Source organism: Antechinus flavipes, chromosome 6, assembly GCF_016432865.1.
Source record: "Antechinus flavipes isolate AdamAnt ecotype Samford, QLD, Australia chromosome 6, AdamAnt_v2, whole genome shotgun sequence".
Lineage (NCBI taxonomy): Eukaryota > Metazoa > Chordata > Mammalia > Dasyuromorphia > Dasyuridae > Antechinus > Antechinus flavipes.
The window spans coordinates 87697918-87716235 of NC_067403.1; the positions used below are offsets into that span (position 1 = coordinate 87697918).

The 18318-nt window shown below is 37.1% G+C and overlaps 1 protein-coding gene across 6 annotated transcripts in view; it reads left to right on the top strand.

The window, feature by feature from the left end:
* Nucleotides 1-18318, top strand: part of RXFP1 (relaxin family peptide receptor 1) — a 171519-nt gene that overhangs the window by 95148 nt on the left and 58053 nt on the right. For all 6 annotated transcript variants that reach the window (XM_051966033.1, XM_051966032.1, XM_051966037.1 and 3 more), the window contains 2 exons: nucleotides 9384-9482; nucleotides 13894-13999. In XM_051966033.1, the coding sequence (XP_051821993.1) occupies nucleotides 9384-9482; nucleotides 13894-13999 (205 nt within the window). The remainder of the gene's footprint in view (nucleotides 1-9383; nucleotides 9483-13893; nucleotides 14000-18318) is intronic.

Here is an 18318-nt window from a genome sequence, read left to right on the forward strand (position 1 = left end):
AATGCAAGCAAATAACAAAAAGAGTGAAAATATTATAGTGTAATCCACACTTGGTCCCCTTCATTCTCTCTCTGGATGTAGATGCTCTCTTTATCACAAGACCATTGGAACTGGCCTGAATCATCTCATTGTTGAAAAGAGTCACATCCATCAGAACACATACCTTCTTTCCAGTTTTAAATAACTTCTGTACTAGCAGCAGAGGTATGTCTAAACAGAACTGTCTCTATACTTTTCAGGACAGACAAAAATTATAACTGTGTAGATGCTCTCTTTTTTACACAGATTGCTTACGACTATTTTCCCATTTCATTTCTCCAGATAAATTAAATCTCAATCTACCTTAGTTAATGATTTTATAAGAAACCATATAATCCTCTCACAGAGACTTGTTTAGAGGTAAATAACCCATTAAACCGGGATAACCAAGGAGACTTGGTTTACCTCAGGCTTCTTCAATAAATAGAGATTACCCAGTTTACAGATTGCTTAGAATGTCTCTAGTTCAGTTAATAAAGGTCCAGGAGATCAGATATTTCTACTAGAGGAGCAGGTCTTTTGTTCTCCTTCCCAGAGCCTTAATGATTAGCAGACCCTTGAATTGGGTCTGGAATTATCAAGTGAGAGGTTTAAGTTTTGGGGTTCTCTTCAAATGACTATTCTTGGGAAGTCCTCAATTTCCCATTACACTCAAATCCCTCCTTTTTTTAACATATGAGGACTTCCCACTCACCAATTCCCACCATTTGTCTTAGAATTAGTTATTACAGAACAGATTGACACTTTACAGATATAAAAATACAAAGATAAATAAAGATGACAATCTAGGGAAAATGAGGCAGGTCAATTTAGGGAAACTGAGTCAGGATACTAAAAGAGAACAACATTCCATACTCTCTCTCTTCTGAATATTCAAATCATTGAAATACCTTCCTCTAGAAGGTCTTAGCACTATAATTTTGACCAACCTTATGTAAAGCAAATAAGCCAAAATAAAACTAGAAAAATTCAAGGACATGGCAAGAACAAGTCTTTCCCTGATAACCCCAGCATTATTAGCATAAAAACAGCATTCTTCATTTAGGGAGGCACACAGGCCTCTCTGTTGCAGAAATGGCAGGTCCTCTGCAGTTAGAGAGCATCTCAGCCAGAGAATCCAGTTTGAGATGGACAGTTCAGTGTGAGTTAGGTCTGTGGTCATTTGTGCATTTAACTGATTCTCTGCTGAGTAGCAGTGCTCAAGACAGTCCTGCTGCTCATCTTGTTGATGGGTACCCCACGTCTGTCAGGGACTCCAAAGGGGCAGAAAAGTGGGGCCTGGAGTAGTTCCACCTGTCCCCTCTGATAGAACAGGAGCTGCTACTCGGATCCAGATTTCTGAGCAAATTATGCAGTTAGACCAAGGCAGGCAACCCTGAACTATTAGAGGCCTTATAGCACTCTGCAAGGTCTTTTGAGAATGCTGAAATACTAATTAAGGAACTGGGTAACAGGAGTGGAGAAACATATCAGAGAGATTGCCAGTCCCAAAACAGATGTCTGATTTCTGGTTGTTTCTAAAAAATAATCCCCAAAACTGAGGCTACAAGGGCAATTCCAACAGAATAAGGGATTTCAAAATTAAAACATAACCAGCAAATCATAGTCCAGTAAGTTTTAAGCAAGGAGTAAAAATGAAAGGATTTCTAGAAAAATACACCAGTTTCCCCAATTTTCCTATCTTTTCCTCCCTTTTTTTCTCACAGAAAGGAATTATCAAATAATATTCCACATATGAATCTCAAGAATGAATGAAAATTCCTATACATAACAGACTAGTACAGTAAGTTTCCTAAAAATTCCTCAAACATAACAGCAATAGTTAGTTTTAACAATTTCCCAGTTTTAACAAATCTTAAACACAGTAATACAATTAAAATTTTAACAATAATTCAACCACTTTCCCAATCCCCAATATCAGTCCAAATTACATCAGGAGCAGTGGTTTCTCAAAGATAATAGAAATAGAAAGACTTGGTTCACCAGATTGCTGAAAAATGTGAAGAACCAGCAGCTTACTAAGTGAAAAGACGAATTTGCTTAATAGGACAGGCAAATGGCTATAGTCCCAAATAAATAACAGTTAGGTCTCACTGTGCTAATTGTCCGCATTAGTTGGAAACCTTCAAGAAAAAAAAAAAAAAACACTTGAATATCATAAACACAATATCCAGTAACAGATAAATGATCAGGCTAAACACGTATTTGCCCAGTATTCAGGATATAATAATTACATATAACCAGGTTGGAAACAGCAAGGTATGATATAATTGAATTGCATTTGATCATTGCTCTGATCAAAGAAATCAGTCACAGGAGGAAAAAATTCAGGGACATAACTATAACATAAACAGTTAAAATTCAACTTTCAGCACATACAAGATAAAATAGCTTTAATTCATTTTTACTTCAGTTAATTGTCCCACTAACTGCCAGATGGTGGAGCTTTAAAACTCCCAAATAGCATTAACTATAAGCCTAAGAAATTTTTACTTCCAATAACAAATCCCATTAACCAAAGTTTCAGATCCTAAACAGATATTTAACATAACCTTATATTTATAACAGTAAGAATGTCTCAGTAAATTCACTTCTTTCATATTTAAGTAGATGTTTCATAAGTGAACATTATACATACAAATCAGTTTGCTTTTAAAATACCCAATACATAGATAAATATTTCAAATTGCTTATTGTCCATAACAGAAACATTTTCAAAAAAAAATTATTTTCAGAGGCTCTTTAAATGACCTCAGGATGACCCAATACAATCAATTAAAACTTAGATAGAATATCCTATATAGAATATCCTAATACTACATAAAAGAATCCAAGGGTTCTTTAAAATATTAAACTTTTAGAAATACAATATTACTTAACCAAGGAAACCATTACATATCAAAAGAAACAAATATTCAGTCAATTAACTTAAAAGCCTATCTCTTGAAATCATATGCCAAAGCTAAGCCTCTGCAGAAATCGGCTGGAACACATTTAGTGGGGGAAAGGGGGAGGATGGATTCCACAAGGGCGATCTTCCATATCAGACTTAATTGGGGGAAGGGGATTTCACATGGCCTCCCTTCCACCTTTCTCCTGTTCCATGTGGCATTTCTCCTAACTCCACTATGCTTCTTGACCCTCTACTCAGCTTCCTCTTTCCCTCTTGCTACATACTTTTCTTTCTGTTTCTCTTTCCCAAAAACCCATCCCATCTCACAGCAGTCTCTCTGTGACTGCTCTTCCCAACCAGTTCATTCTTTCTTTTTCCAACTGATTCCTTCTTGAAATCATTCAAGCTTTCAATTTGCTCCTACTAATCAATCCTTCTTAAATCACCTTCATTCTCTTTTTCCCAAAACTTTTAAGATTCACAGCACAATAAATAGCTAAATAACTCCATAAAACCCATATACATGCTTAGCAGAGCTGACAGAATTTTTACAGATTACCCAATACTTCTAGAAAGTAACATACCATCTAAGATACAAACACAAACTCCCTTAAGCTAAGCTACCAGCATTTTGTTTAATAACCTATATTTTAACTTGAAGTCCAACCAAATAAAAAAAAAAGTTTTTCTCTTCAGTTGTAAAAAGGCCTCAATATTCAAACAATTTTAAGATTTCATAATTAGAATAAATCTAGCATATGTGAGGCAACAGTAAATTTCCCCAAATTTCAAAATTATAGTACCTCTTTAAAATAAATTAAGTTCCCAAAATTCTTCATCAAATGTTGCAGACAATTACCAATTCTCCTGCCCAAGTTTAGCCCTCTTAAACTTTTCTGTTCTCTAATTACATGAGAGTAAACTTGCTAATAATTTTTCTTTCTTCTCCTGGGACAATTTTTAGAAACATGCCTAGTTTTCCCACAGGCTAACAGGTCAGAGGACCCTGTGTTCGGCTATTTACCCCTCTTGCTCTATTTTACTCCAACCTTTTCCCTGTCTTTGGACAGCTGGTAAAGTCTGAATCAGCAATTTGATTCTTTGACTCTCTCTCGTTTCTCTTTCCCAATCTCTTCTTACATATACCTTCATTGCTTCTTTCAGTAATTCCCCAATTATTCCATCCTTCCAATTTCTGCAATTTCTTATTCATATCTGGCCATGAATTGAAGACAAAATATAGCTCAGTACACTTCTTATCACTGTATCTTCTAAATTTAATCTTGAATATTTTTGAATCTCCTCTTTGAGACATTCTAGAAATCTGAAAGGTGATCCATCCTTTCCCTGTCTAACCTCTAAGGCCTTGTTAATATTTTGTCTTTGGGAAAAGGAATTCTTTGTTTCAGTAATAATTAGGTCCCTTAAATCTTGCATATTCTACCTGCATGCTTGATTATTATTATCCCATTCTGGATTTACTAATAGATATTTTTATTCTGCAGCCATCACTCCTTCTGAAAAGGGATAAAGTCCCTCCCACTAGATGCTTTTCTAATAGCTGATTTTTCTTCTGAAGTGAAGAGATTGGCTAAGATATACAATTCTCTCCTCAGCTGTTCTAATTCTCTTTCCAAACGTCTATATACTAGTTCCCTGTAGGCTCCTGCTGCCCCTTGGTTCACCAGTTTAATCAAGGGTGGCTGCCTTTCTGGTTCCGTCTTCACAACCGGTGTGCTTGTGGGACCACTGGCTGAGGATGGGGCATATACAGTGGAGGGACTGTAACTAAAGCATCACAGGGATGAGATGGAATCTCCTCAGTCTCTGGCCCTTCTTCCACCTCTTTTGCCTCTTTTTATCCCTGGCTTAGAAACAGCCAGTCTTTTATCCCTGAAAACCAGAGGCTTGCATATATTGCTTCCTCTGGATTGAAGGGATTTTTCCCATTAACATATAAATTTAGTTGTTGACATGTCCAATTATCAGAGGAACCGTATTTTGGCCAAATTATTCCTCCACCCAAATCTTGTCCACCCCAAACAAAACAACAAAACTTTATTGTTTTATTTTTCTTTCAATTCCTTGGCAATTTATTTCAGTTCTGCAGCCAATTCCCTAATGGATTATTGGCTGGTACTTCTTTACCTGGTTCCTGTTTGGGACTTTGACTGCACTTTCCCCCATGATTAGAGAAGACTGTACTCCTACCCCAATCTCTTGGCAAAAATTATTCTTTGCCAGTGGTCAACCAAGAGCTGCTTCAGTGAGTCCTCTCCTTGGGATCCTTGCAGCCTGACAACACACACACACACCTTAATTTAGTGAGAGCTAATCTTTTGTGTCTCCCCTGATCCGGCTAGTTGATCCCCAGATTCCCAAAGACTTTCCTTGACTTGTACATACAATTCCTTCTAGACCATGAGCTCATACCCATCTCATACAAAACACCAGGTTCTACTCTGTTTCATCTTTCTTCATTGAGTCTCTGCCTCAGGCTTCTGCCTAACATGGAGGAGAACACCAACAGACCCTGGAGACTTGGGGATAAAAGGTCCCTATGGGCCTTTTGGTCTCCAAAGCCAAGCAATGATTGTTCCCTTATCAGGCATTTATCCCAGATGAGCCCCCAAACTGTGTGGTACAACAAATTCAATTTACAAATACTCAGAGATATCTCAAATGAAGAATAGAAATATTTATTCTTAGAATCTTACAAGAAGCAAATATCTCCAGACTACACTCCAAACCAATCTAGAGAGGTTAATTTCCACAGATATTGAAATGAGTTATATAGTTGTGACCACAAGAATAATGCTTTGGAAGTAACATGAACTTGTTAAATTTTGACCTGAATTTTATGATGGTCAGTTTTGCAACTGCTTATGACTGTTTACCCTATTTCATTTCTCCAGATACATTTTCAATCTACCTTAGTTAATGATTTTATAAGAAACCATATAATCCCCTCACAAAGAAATTTGTTTAGAGGTAAAGAATCCATTAAACTTGGATAATCAAGGAGACTTGATTTACTTCAGGCTTCCTCAACAAACAGAGATTACCCAGTTTATAGGTCCTTTAGAATGTCTCCAATTCATTAACTAGTTAACTTCTTTTAAGAAGTTAAGTAAAAGTCCAGGAGATCAGTTATTTCTACTAGAGGAGCAGGTCTTTTGTTTTTCTTCCCAGACCCTTAATGATTAACAGACCCTTGAATTGGGACTGGAATTATCAAATGAGAGGTTTAAGTTTGGGGCTTTTCTTCAAGTGACTATTCTTGGGAAGTCCTCAGTTTCCTGTACACTCTGAAAGAAGGAAGGAAAGGAGGGAGGAAGGGAGGGAGGGAGGAAGGAAGAGAGAGAGAAGAGAGGAAGGAAGGGAGGGAGGAAGGAAGGAAGAGAGAAAGGAAGAGAGGAAGGAAGGGAGGGAGGAAGGAAGGAAGAGAGAGAGGAAGGAAGGGAGGGAGGGAGGAAGGGAGGGAGGAAGAGAAGAAGGAAGAGAAGGGAGGGAAGGAAGGAAAAGAAAGAAGGGAGGTAGGGAGAGAGGAAAGGAGGGAAGGAAAGAGTAAGAGAAGGAAAGAAGGAGGGAGGGAGGAAGGAAGGAAGAGAGAGAGGAAGGAAGGAAAGAGGGAGGGAAGGAAGGAGGGAGGGAGGGAGAGAAAGAAGGAAGGAGGGAAGAAAGAGGGAAAGAAGGAAGAGGGAAGGAGGAGGGAAGAGAGGAAGGGAGGGAGGAAGAGAGGGAGAGAAGAAAGGAAGGGAGAGAGAGAGGGAGAGAACCATTCACCAGTTTAATTGATGTCTCTTCCAAAATCGCTGTCCTTGATTCACTTCTTGTATAGAAAAAAAAAAAAAAAAAAAAACACTTTCCCCAATTTAAAGGACAAAATCTCCTTCCTGAATTTTCTCCTTAGACAAGGGAAATGGAGGAAAATATAAGCTCCATGCTATTTCGAAAAAAATAAAATAAAATCATGATCCTCAAGCTTTCGTGCTGTCAATAGTCAAGTAGAGCTCTTCTCTGAAAATCAATATGTGCTATTAATTAATTTCTATTAATAAGCCTGTTCCTTAGATTAGATTAGGACTTCTTGAGAGCAAGAGCCACATTTTGTTCTTTTTTGTGATCTGCCTGCCTATTTCCTGGCCTTAGAGTCCATAGCATATGTGTAATATATGTTTGAGGAGGAAGGGAAGGAGTAGGGCTTTGTATAGTATTAAAAAAGCACTGGATTGGGAATGAGATGGCATCAATACAAATGCCAAATCTTTTCCCTATTATATTTTTGATACCTTCAGGAAGTCACTTCACAGATCACAGTTTCCTCAGCCGTAAAATAGGGTGAGGGTAGGGAAGGAAAAGGGATTGACTAAATTGTCTCTGTGGTCCCATTTACTTGTAAATAATGATTCTAAGAAAGAGGAATACAAAGCTTCCTTTAAATCTCATCCTTAAATCAAAATTACCCCCATTCCTTCTTTGTTAAATTTGTGGAAAGCATCCTTCCTTTATGGAGATGAGCACATCCAGTTATCTCAGATATGAGACATAAAAATGTACACAATAAATCAAAAATGCCCTTTTCCTCTTTTCTCTGTAGAATCATGTCTTACTATCTTTGGACTTCTTTTTCTCTGTACATATGGTAAAAGAGCACTGATTATGCAGTTTCTTAGATATAAAGTGTTTTTTCTTTATCCTTCCTATCATGTTGGGGAGGATCTGGCACTATATGCCAGACTAACCAAGTTATAACCTAACTATCGCCTACAATCACTCTCTTACTATGCAGGTATTCAAGAGAAGGGAATGTGTTAACCTGCATAAATGTGTTCTCTAACTCTAACCAATGACCCAAGAAACCAAAATAAAAAGGATTCCTCTCCCCATTTGGTAAAAACATTTTTATTCCAAGCAATATGCCTTACAAATATGTCATAAAAATAATCAGTTTATGATAATGAAATAATATTATTAGAGTATGATGTACTTCTCACACCTATTATTAGATCTTCACAATCCTGAGAACTAGAGGTTTTTATTATTCCCACTTATATGACTTCTTTCTAACGAAGGAAGTTGTCACAGTCATTGAAAAGAGTTGCTAAAATCATATAACATGTTCTTTCCTTTAAGAATTTCTACCTCATAATTATAGCCTGATGTTTTTTATGTTGAAAAAGCTGAGCTACACTCTCAAATTTAGATTTTACATAGCCTGTGGCTCCCATAAGTGGCCCATTTAAAAGCTACTTCTAGGCTTGAAAAATTCTTTAGGCCATCATGTATCTAACTTTATAATTCACAAATTCCTATCCCTTGTTCATCTTCACCAGACTAAATCAGATAACCAAAGTTCAAAGAAGAAGCACAAAGCAGAATTTTGGATTTTAAGAGAAAGTCAAGTTAAAATCTAAGACTACTATTGACTTATATTATTCTTGTTATTGGATGATATTTAGATGAGTTATAGATATGATCACATTTCAATTATTTCAAATGAAACATCTTTTATGCTATTTTATGTTAATTTATAGTTTTCTTTATTTTATTCAATTATATATTATATTATTTCAACTTCTCTCCTTTTTTCCTTTCCCCTCTCCCACCAATTGAGAAGGCAAGAAAAAATTTAAAAATCATCACAAATATATGTGTAGATATGAAAAACAAATTTCCATATTAGTCATGCTTTAAGATGAAAAAAGCAAGCAAAAGAAATATACTACAAAAAAAGAAAAATATAGTAATATCATGGGAGTCCATCGGTTCTCTCTACCTTGCAGTATGTAGCATGTTTTATCACAAAAGCTTAATAATTGTGGTTTGTTGTGTTGTATTGATCACACTGTCTTTCAGGACTGATTATTTTTACAATATTATCATTATTGTGTAAATTATTTTCCTAGTTCTGCTCACTTCAATTTGCATCAGTTCATGCAAGTCTTTCCAGGATTTTCTGGAGTCATGCTCTTCATCATTTTTTATTATGCAATAATACACACACACACACACACACACACACACACACACACACACACACACATATTCCTCAACTAATGCTTCCAGTTTCCCATAAGCTTCCAATTATTTGTCATCCCAAAAAGAGCTGGGGTGTGCCTTTTCTGGAATATACACCCAGTATTACTGGGTCAGAGGATAGGTATAGCTGAATGGGCCCTGGGCCATGGTTCCAAATTGCTTTCCAGAATGACTGGACTAGTTCACAGCTCCACCAGTAGTACTTTAGGGGCACCTATTTTCCCAAATCCCCATTTCTTTACTGTATACTATTTTTGGTAAAAATTAAAATGTCATCTAAAACATAATTTTAATGCTAAAAATAGTTTAACTTCTTCCAGTAAGAGCATAAATGAAACATTTATTTTCCCAAACACAGCTAGATGTTTCTGATGTTTTTTTGAAATTTTTTAATCTGATTTCTTTTTAGGAGACAACAATGGATGGTCCCTGCAGTTTGATAAATATATTGCAAATAATTATAAAATGATTTCCCTGTATCCTTTTGAGACAGAGCCCTCTGAATGCTGTAAGTAGTCATAGGAATCTACCATCATTATTAATATCATAGAGTCAAATATGTTTCTTTGCTGAACTTAAGTGTAATGAAAAGCCCTTTTGTAAAAATATGAGATGTGTTTTTTTTAATTGATGAATTGAAATCTGTTATTTGAAGTTTCTCTTTCAAATAATTCCAAATAAAGTAATGAAGAATAAAAAATAAGTGATTCTTCATGTCTTTCATTCTAATAGTGATCAATCTATATGTGAGAGGTTATCATGACAGAAATTTTGTGAATTGGAAACATCAGGGATGAACAATGTTTTTTGTCATGGACTCCCACTTTTAATTATAACTTGAAAGGTCTCATGAATTCTGACATGAATAAAACTAAGAAATGGAAACACTACATAGATTTTGAAGTTTATCCAAGTAAGAAATATTGTATAAAATTCAGTTATCTTTTAATTTATGAAAACATCATTAATTACAACAGAACAATGTGTAGAAATATTATCACAGATTACAAAGCTATTGGATTTAGATGTCAAGCCTCAGATATAAGCATTTGTAATGTTTTCTATTATGAAGACAAATTGGAAACAAAAAATCATTTTTTACAATTTTTTGTAATTTTAAATTTTTTAATTGAAAGCTTATTTAAATTTAATTTTTACATGGATTATTTATTTGTTTTTAAATAATCTAAAGGATTAAAAGAATTTAGGTAAAAATAACAGATGTTATCTAGAAGCTCACATGAAATATTGAAATAATAATTGGACAGATTGTACTCATTTCAAAAGTATATTGATTTTCACTTTTTTCCTTTAGTATTGGTATCTGTTTATTGAATGAGAGTTTTATACATAAATTGAAATGATGCATAAATGGAAAAACTTAATGGAAAGTATCATATGAAGACTTTAGGTAAAACTTAAATTAAGGTTCCTAATATATTGCAATATTAAAGTCATTTTTTCATATGTGCATAGTTCACATTAAACATGTGGGTCTTGTTTTTCACCATTTTGGAGCTAGATAAGAGGAAATTACAGTATTTACTTCACTATTTCAAATGTCACTGTTATGCATAGACATTTCACTGATACAGGTTACAATTCTTCTATGACAGTGTTCAAGGGTTTCTGTAATGAAAAATAAATCACCCTACAGCCAATCTAGTATTGAGTCTTTTCCTGATTCACTAGATGTTTTTGAATGATAGATAGCTAGCCAACACCAGGTATAAGCTTTACAGATTAGTGGAACCTCTCTTATAGCATAGCCTTCGGGGAGTAGGGGAGGAGAGAAGGTGGAGGAACGGGATCAGCTCTGCCATTGTGAGATATCAAAGTAGGACATTAATGGGGGAGAACATTTCAATAAACACTTTAAAACTTATTCAACCAATCATCCTCAATGGTTTGACCTAATACGAGGACCTACACCAAATTTCTAGTGAATATATGTAAGACCTTGCCTATTGTATGGAACTAACTAAATGGGATAGATATTTTGAGAACTATCATGAACATAATTTATATTTCCTTCATTTCCTCCTGAAGAATAGCAATTATTCCATGTCATACCTTTTCCACTATCATTTATAGGGATATAAAATAAGACCATTAATAAGTAACCACCACAGAGATCAGTAGATATTCAAGTCACACTTTTAAGTTTTATCAACATTACTAACTTTTCTCCATTACTTTCTTAAGTCTAGAAAATCAATAAAACCATAAATCAAGCCTCATTTTTTTCCCATTTTTTGAGTATAAATGCTCAAAATGAAATTTTTAACTGGCTTTCCCAAATCAATATGAGAGAGCTCCAGCATACCACTATCCTAATCTCCTAGGGTAAGTAAGAATAGCATGTGTTGTCCACAATGGTCAGAAACACTTACTTTAGAGTCTGGTTTTCCCTGTTTTCCTTAATTTTCAACTAATTACAAAGCTTGAAATTCCTACTTGGTAGGAAATGGAGGATTCTCACGATATGAAGTCCCAAACAAAAATTTACTTGGCCAGTAATGGGTAAATATAGGAATCCATGGCTGTGAATATCTACCTGTCCTCAATTACAATAATGTCCCACTTACTTGAAGTCTTGAAAAGATGTGGACTTTGCCATATTGGATTTTTGTTTTGGATTGAATTTGTGATTTCATTGATATAGGACCAATGCAGATCACAAATTGCTCTGCACCTTAGTCTCAGAGAGTCTCGTCAAGCATTAAGTGATTCGCAGAGTAACATAGTCAGTGTGAGTCACAGCCAGAACATGAACTCAGAGATACCTTAAGCTCTTTGTCTTAACCTGGAATCCATGGATCTCCATTTCAAATGAATTATGTTCAGTTCATGAACATAGATGGAAAAAATATATATCTTTGTTTCCACTGAAATTTTGCTCTTCTTCAATTACCTTAAAATATTGTTCTGAGATATCCTTAGGTTTCACCAGATTTCCAAAGGAATCCAAGGCATAAAAGGGTACCATTTTGCTTCTCATGTGGCAAATACTATTATCTTAAAATCAAAATTGTTGGGTTTGGGGGGCTTGAAGAGGAAAATAGGAGGAGGTAAGTTTGTTTTGTTTTGTTACAAATGTGAACAGAGTTAATCTCTTTATAAAACTCATTATTACATAATGGAGTAGACTATGGGTTGTTGCATCTCTGCAATTCATAACTATTTAAAACAGGCAGATTATATAGGGCTTCCCCTGCTTTTATTATTTCTTACGTATAAGGTGTCAGGAATATAAATTGGGGTTTTATTAGGCTTCATTTGGACTTCCACAGCCAGAAGTCCACAGCCAGACAATTTCATTAAAAGGCTCTTGGCATCTATGCCATACTTTGGAACTAGTGCTGTCAGTATCAGGGTCACAGACCCAAAGCTCTTCCTGGGAAGCTGTCCAGGCAAAGAGTTGTGGGAACTGGCTGATCAATAATTCCAACAAGAGCTAGAGGACAAGCAAAAGAAGCCCTGAGTTATTTCTCCATTCTTAAAAGTATGGACATTGGCCAATAAAGAGAATCAAACAGAAGGATACCACAATCATTTCATGATATCACAAAGGAATGAAAATTCTATTAAACCTGTTAATTTGGACTCTTTAGCTTCTTTTGTGACTCATTGATTACATTATTAAAACTATTAACATGTGGTTCAGTGGGACAAGCACTGACTCGAATTAGAAGATCTACATTCAAAATCCTGCCTTGAATGGGGTATGATATTGAATAAATTAATTAACCTCCCTGTACCTTAGTATCATCTGTAAGATGAGGGGTGGAGGCGGCTGTGTAAATTAAATGGCTTCTGAAGACTTACCTTTAGAACTATGAAAATGACATGGACAATCTTTTCCTACAATCCTCAGTTTCAGAAAGTGTTAAGGAAGGGCCTGAAAGGCTTTCAATTACTACAAGGGATAGAATCTGGTGAAACCTAAAGATGCCTTCCCATAATGATGTTTTTAAATTATTGAAGGAAAACCCAGTTTTCAATAAGAGGTTACTGAAAACAAAGATATTCATAGATCCCCCAAAATTTATTCCCAGATTTTAAACTCCCACTTTATCCCCCATCAGTAAAACTAAAGACAAAAATCCATTCCTTTCACTGCTTTCTCCTCTCCCCATCCTTCCCCACATATGACCCACAGTATGGAAATCAAGAAAGCCTTCCACAGTAGAGAATTATGCATTTTTCTGCCCCTAGGAAAGTCAGAGAGGGGCTACTCTTTGGGTCAAAAATAAATTATCAGAGAAATTCTCCAAAACCAAACGACACCTTCTTGATGCAGATGGTAGATTACTAAATTATCTGAAAAATTCCTGAGAAATTTCTAAGAAATTCTGCAGCAAAGCTGTGGTTTAACATGTTTAATGAATTTTCTTTTCTTCTGTTTTCCTCACTAGTTCACAAAAATTATGTAGTATTCTATTAAAGGCAATGGCTATGCTGCTACTCATAATACTTTCTTCTTGAATAGCTTCAGCGTTAATGTGGACTTCAAAGTACATCACAGAGGAACAAGCCAGCTTTGGAAATAGCTACTTCCCTAGGTCAAAGGACAACAAATTCTAAGGAATGCTGATTTCATTCATTTTGCTGAGAGTAAAGGAGGGTAGGTTGGTTAAAACAAGTGTGGGCTGGTAACTTAATGTACATATTTACAAGGCTGCATTAAGCCACATTATTTCAGTTCATAGATGGGTGAATCATTCTTAATCTAACATCCAAAGAAAAGTAAATCAAATGTGAATTTGGGAACCTTAATTTAAAGCCTTACCTAACTGTCCTCAGCATAGGATATGCTGTGGTACTAAATAATTTTCTCCTAGCTTCTCTCTTCCCCTTTCTATCTTCCTGTTCATCCCTCACCTTCTGCTATCCCTCTCCCTCTCCTCTTCATTCAGTGGTTGATTCTGTGCCAGTGAAATGTCTATGCCAAGGTCTAGAACTTGACTGTGATGAAGCCAACTTACGTGCTGTCCCATCTGTATCTTCAAATGTGACTATGATGTAAGTAGAGCAGAATGTCCTTATTTGCCAGCCTTCACCTGCACCCATCAAGACTACACCACAACTAGGGCCTCATAATTAAAAATAATACCTTGTCTTTAATACCACATAAATAATCTCTCTCTTTCTCTTCTCTCTCTCTTCTTCTCTCTCTCTCCCCCCCTTCTCTCTTTCCTTCTCTATCTTTCTCTCCTTCTCTCTCTCCTTCTCTCTCTCTCTCTCTTTCTCCTTTTCCTTCTCTCTCTCTCTCTCTCTCTCCTCTCTCTCTCTCCTCTTCTCTCTCTCTTTCTCCTCTTCTCTCTCTCTTCTCCTCTCTCTCTCTCTCTCTTTCTCCTCCTCTCTCTCTCCTCTTCTCTCTCTCTTTCTCCTCTCTCTCTCTCTCCTCTTCTCTCTCTCTTTCTCCTCTCTCTCTCTCTCTCTTTCTCCTCTCTCTCTCTCCTCCTCCTCTCTCCTCTCTCTTTCTCCTTTTCCTTCTCTCTCTTTCTCCTTCTCTATCCCTCTTTCTCTCTCTCTCCCCTTCTCTCTCTCCTCCTCTCTCCTTCTCTCTCTCTCCTCTATATCTCTTTTTGTTCTTCTCCTTCTCTATCTCTCTTTCTCCTCTGTCTCTCCTTCTCTCTTTCTCCTTCTCTCTCTCTCTGCTCTCTGTCTCTCTCTCCTTCTCTCTATCCTCTCCTTCTCTATCTCCTCCTCTCCTTCTCTATCTCTTTCCTCCTCTCTCCTTCCCTATCTCTCTCTCTCCTCCTCTCTCCTTCCCTATCTCTCTCTCTCTTCTTCTCTTTCCTCTTCTCTCTCTCCTCCTTCTCTCTCTTCTTCTCTCTCTTCTCTCTTTCTCTTTCTTCTCTCTCTCCTCTTCTTTCTCTCTTCTTCTCTCTCTCTTCTTCTCTCTTTCTCTCTCTTCTTCTCTCTCTCTCTTCTTCTCTCTCTTCTTCTTCTCTCTCTCTCTCTTCTTCTTCTCTCTCTCTTCTTCTCTCTTCTTCTTCTTCTTCTCTCTCTCTCTCTCTCTTTCCCTCTCTCTCTCTCTCTCTCTCTATCCTTCTCTCCTTCTCTCTCTCTCTCCTCCTCTCCTTTTCTATCTTTCTCCTCCTCTCTCCTTCTCTGTTTCTCCTTCTCCTTCTCTATCTCTCTTCTTCTTCTTCTCTCTCTCCCCTTCTCTATTCTCTTTCTCCTACTCTCTCTCCTCTCTTTCTCCTTCTCGCTCTCTTCTTCTCTATCTTTCTCTTTCTCCTTCTCTCTCTCTCCTCTCTGTCTCTCTATTCTTCTCTCTCTCTCTCTCCTCTCTGTCTCTCTATCCTCTCTCCTTCTCTCTCTCCCCTTCTCTCTCTCTCTTTCTCTCTCTCTCTCTTCTCTCTCTCTCTCTTTCTCTCTCACACACACTCTCTCTCTCTTTCTCTCCTTCTCTCTCCCCTCTCTCTCCCCTCTCTGTCTCTCTATTCTTCTCCCTGTCCTTCTCTCCTTCTCTCTCTCTTTCTGTCTCTCTCTCTCCTACTCTCCTTTCTCTCTCTTTCTTTCTTTCTGTCTCTGTCTCTGTCTCTCTCTGTCTCTATATCCTTCTCTCCTTGTCTCTCTTTCTCCTCCTTCTCTCTCTTTCTCCTTCTTTCTCTCTTCTCTATCTCTCTCCTCCTTCTCTCTCTCTTCTTCTCTATCTCTCTCTTTCTCCTTCTCTCTCTCCTCTCTGTCTCTCTGTCCTTCTCTCTCTCTATCCTACTCTCCTTCTCTCTTTCCTTCTCTATCTCTCTCTCCTGCTCTCTCCTACTCTCCTCTCTCTCTTTCTCTCTGTCTCTCTGTCTTTCTGTCTCTGTCTCTCTATCATTCTCTGTCCCTCTCCTCTCTGTCTCTATATCCTTCTCTCCTTCTCGCTCTCCTTCTCTATCTTTCTCTTTCTCCTTCTCCATCTCTCTTTCTCCTCCTTCTCTCTTTCTCCTTCTCTCTCTATCTCTCTTTCTCCTCCTCTCTCTTTCTCGTTCTCTCTCTTTCTCCTCCTTCTCTCTTTCTCTATCTCTCTTTCTCCTCCTCTCTCTCTATCCTTCTCTCTCTCTCTCCTTCTCTCTTTCTCTTTCTCTCTTTCGCTATCTCTCTTTCTCCTCCTCTCTTTCTATCCTTCTCTCTCTCCTTCTCTCTCTCTCTCTCTCCTTCTCTCTCTATCTCTCTTTCTCCTTCTCTTCTTTCTCTCTCTTCTCTGTCTCTATCATTCTCTGTCTCTCTCCTCTCTCTCCTCTCTCTCTCTATCCTTCTCTATTCTACTCTCCTCTCTCTCTCTCTGTCTTTCTGTCTCTCTGTCTCTCTGTCTCTCTCTGTCTCTCTCTCTCTCTGTCTCTCTGTCTCTCTCTCTCTCTGTCTCTCTATCTCTCTGTCTCTCTCTCTCTGTCTCTCTATCTCTCTGTCTCTCTCTGTCTCTCTCTCTCTCTCTCTCTCTCTCTCTCTCTGTCTCTCTCTCTATCTATCTCTCTCTCTGCGATTGTACTTTAAGAGCTTATAAATTGATTATTTTCCTATAAAGTTAACACTAAAAAGAATAAAAGGACCAAATATCTTAACACCTAGGGTGATTTGCTGATCTAATTCTTCTATTGAATCAGATTGAGCTCCATCTGCTGAAGATAAAAGTGCTGACAATATAATCCTAAACACCTAGTTAAAAACTGGAAATTGCTTCTCAAGCAAAGAACTATTGGATGAAAGGTGTAGGAGGTGGATTACATTCCTTTCTTTTTTAAAATTGCATTTGTTCAACGAACAAAAATCTATTTTCTCTTCCTCCAAACTTTTACCACTGGGGGAAAAAATCTTTGCACAGACAAGCAAAACAAATTCCTGCATTTTGTTTTGTACCATAAGAAATGACGAAAGGGATGCTTTGAGAGAAACTTGAGAAGCCTCCTATGAAATGATTCAAAGCGACACAGTAGAAGCAAGAAAATAATTTATATAATGCAACATTGAAAAGACAGATACCTTTGAAAGATTTAAGAACTCTCACCAACACGATGACTAACCATGATTCCAGGGCACCAGTACTGAAGCCTGCCACACACCATTCTGGCAGAGAGGTGATGGACTCCCAATCCAAAATAAGACACATATCTTTTGGACTTGCTAATGTGGAAATTCTGTGTGAATGAGAGGCTCAGATTTCCATACCTGGCCAATGTATAGATTTGGTTCACTATAATAACTTGTTATAATACAATATTTTTTAACAAGCAGGGCTTTCCCCCTTCTTTTAACTAAGTTACTTTCAGAGATACACATTGTCCAAATGTTTACTGAAATTTTCATTTTTAACCCATCTGTTATCATGTCATATAAACTCAGCCTTTGATTATACATGGTTCAGTGGTCAACATGCAGAAATTAATCCATTTATGAAGCAGATTCTCCTAGGAGAATACATTCAGAGAGGGAAAGACCTTAGAAGTCATCAAGTCCAACATCTCATTTTATAGATTAGGAAACAGAAGCCTATACTGGTTATGTGACTTGTCCATGATCATACAATTAAGTTACTGTCTAAGGTGGGATTTGAACGCAGCTCTTCCTAACTCTAATTCCCTGTTTACTATGCCATGCTGCTCAATAAACACCTGTTGGTATTAATTTCTACTCCACATAAGAAGATAGGTTCTGTGCCTTTATACAGGGCTGGGGAAGGGAGTGGATTATGGAACACATCAGGGAGAACTTAAGGAAGGCCATACAAGCAATAGTTCTGCCACTTTCTCAGCTAGCTCCCCAGTTCCTTTCATAAAAACATGTTATTCTATGAATCAATTATCAAATATTTCTAAATCACCAATAGTTCATACAGTTGGTAACAGTGTGGGAAAATAAAAATAAGGGAATATAAAAGACCTAGGATCAAAGGAAGATTCTTTTCTCTCTGAACTCAATAAAGTATTAGATGATCATTTATCAAGCTCAGAAAGAAAAAAACTGAGTTTCCTTCATATTCTTTTCCCTGAGCAAAGCAAATGCAAACAAAAGAGCAAAAGAATGAGATACAGAGGCAGACAGGCAGAGAGAGAGACAGAGAGAGACAGAGACAGAGACACAGAAAGAGAGGGAAGAGAGAGAGAGAAGAGAGAGAGAAGGATACACAGAGAGGAAAAAGAATGATAGAGAGAGAGAAGAAAAGAGAGAGAGAGAGAGAGAGAGAGAGAGAGAAGAGAGAGAGAGAGAGAAGAGAGAGAGAGAGAAGAGAGAGAGAGAGAGAGAGAGAGAGAGAGAGAGAGAGAGAGAGAGAGAGAGAGGAAGAAGAGACAGAGAAGGACAGACAGAGAGAAGCAGGAGGCGGGACAGCAGAGGCCACTACATCCTATTTC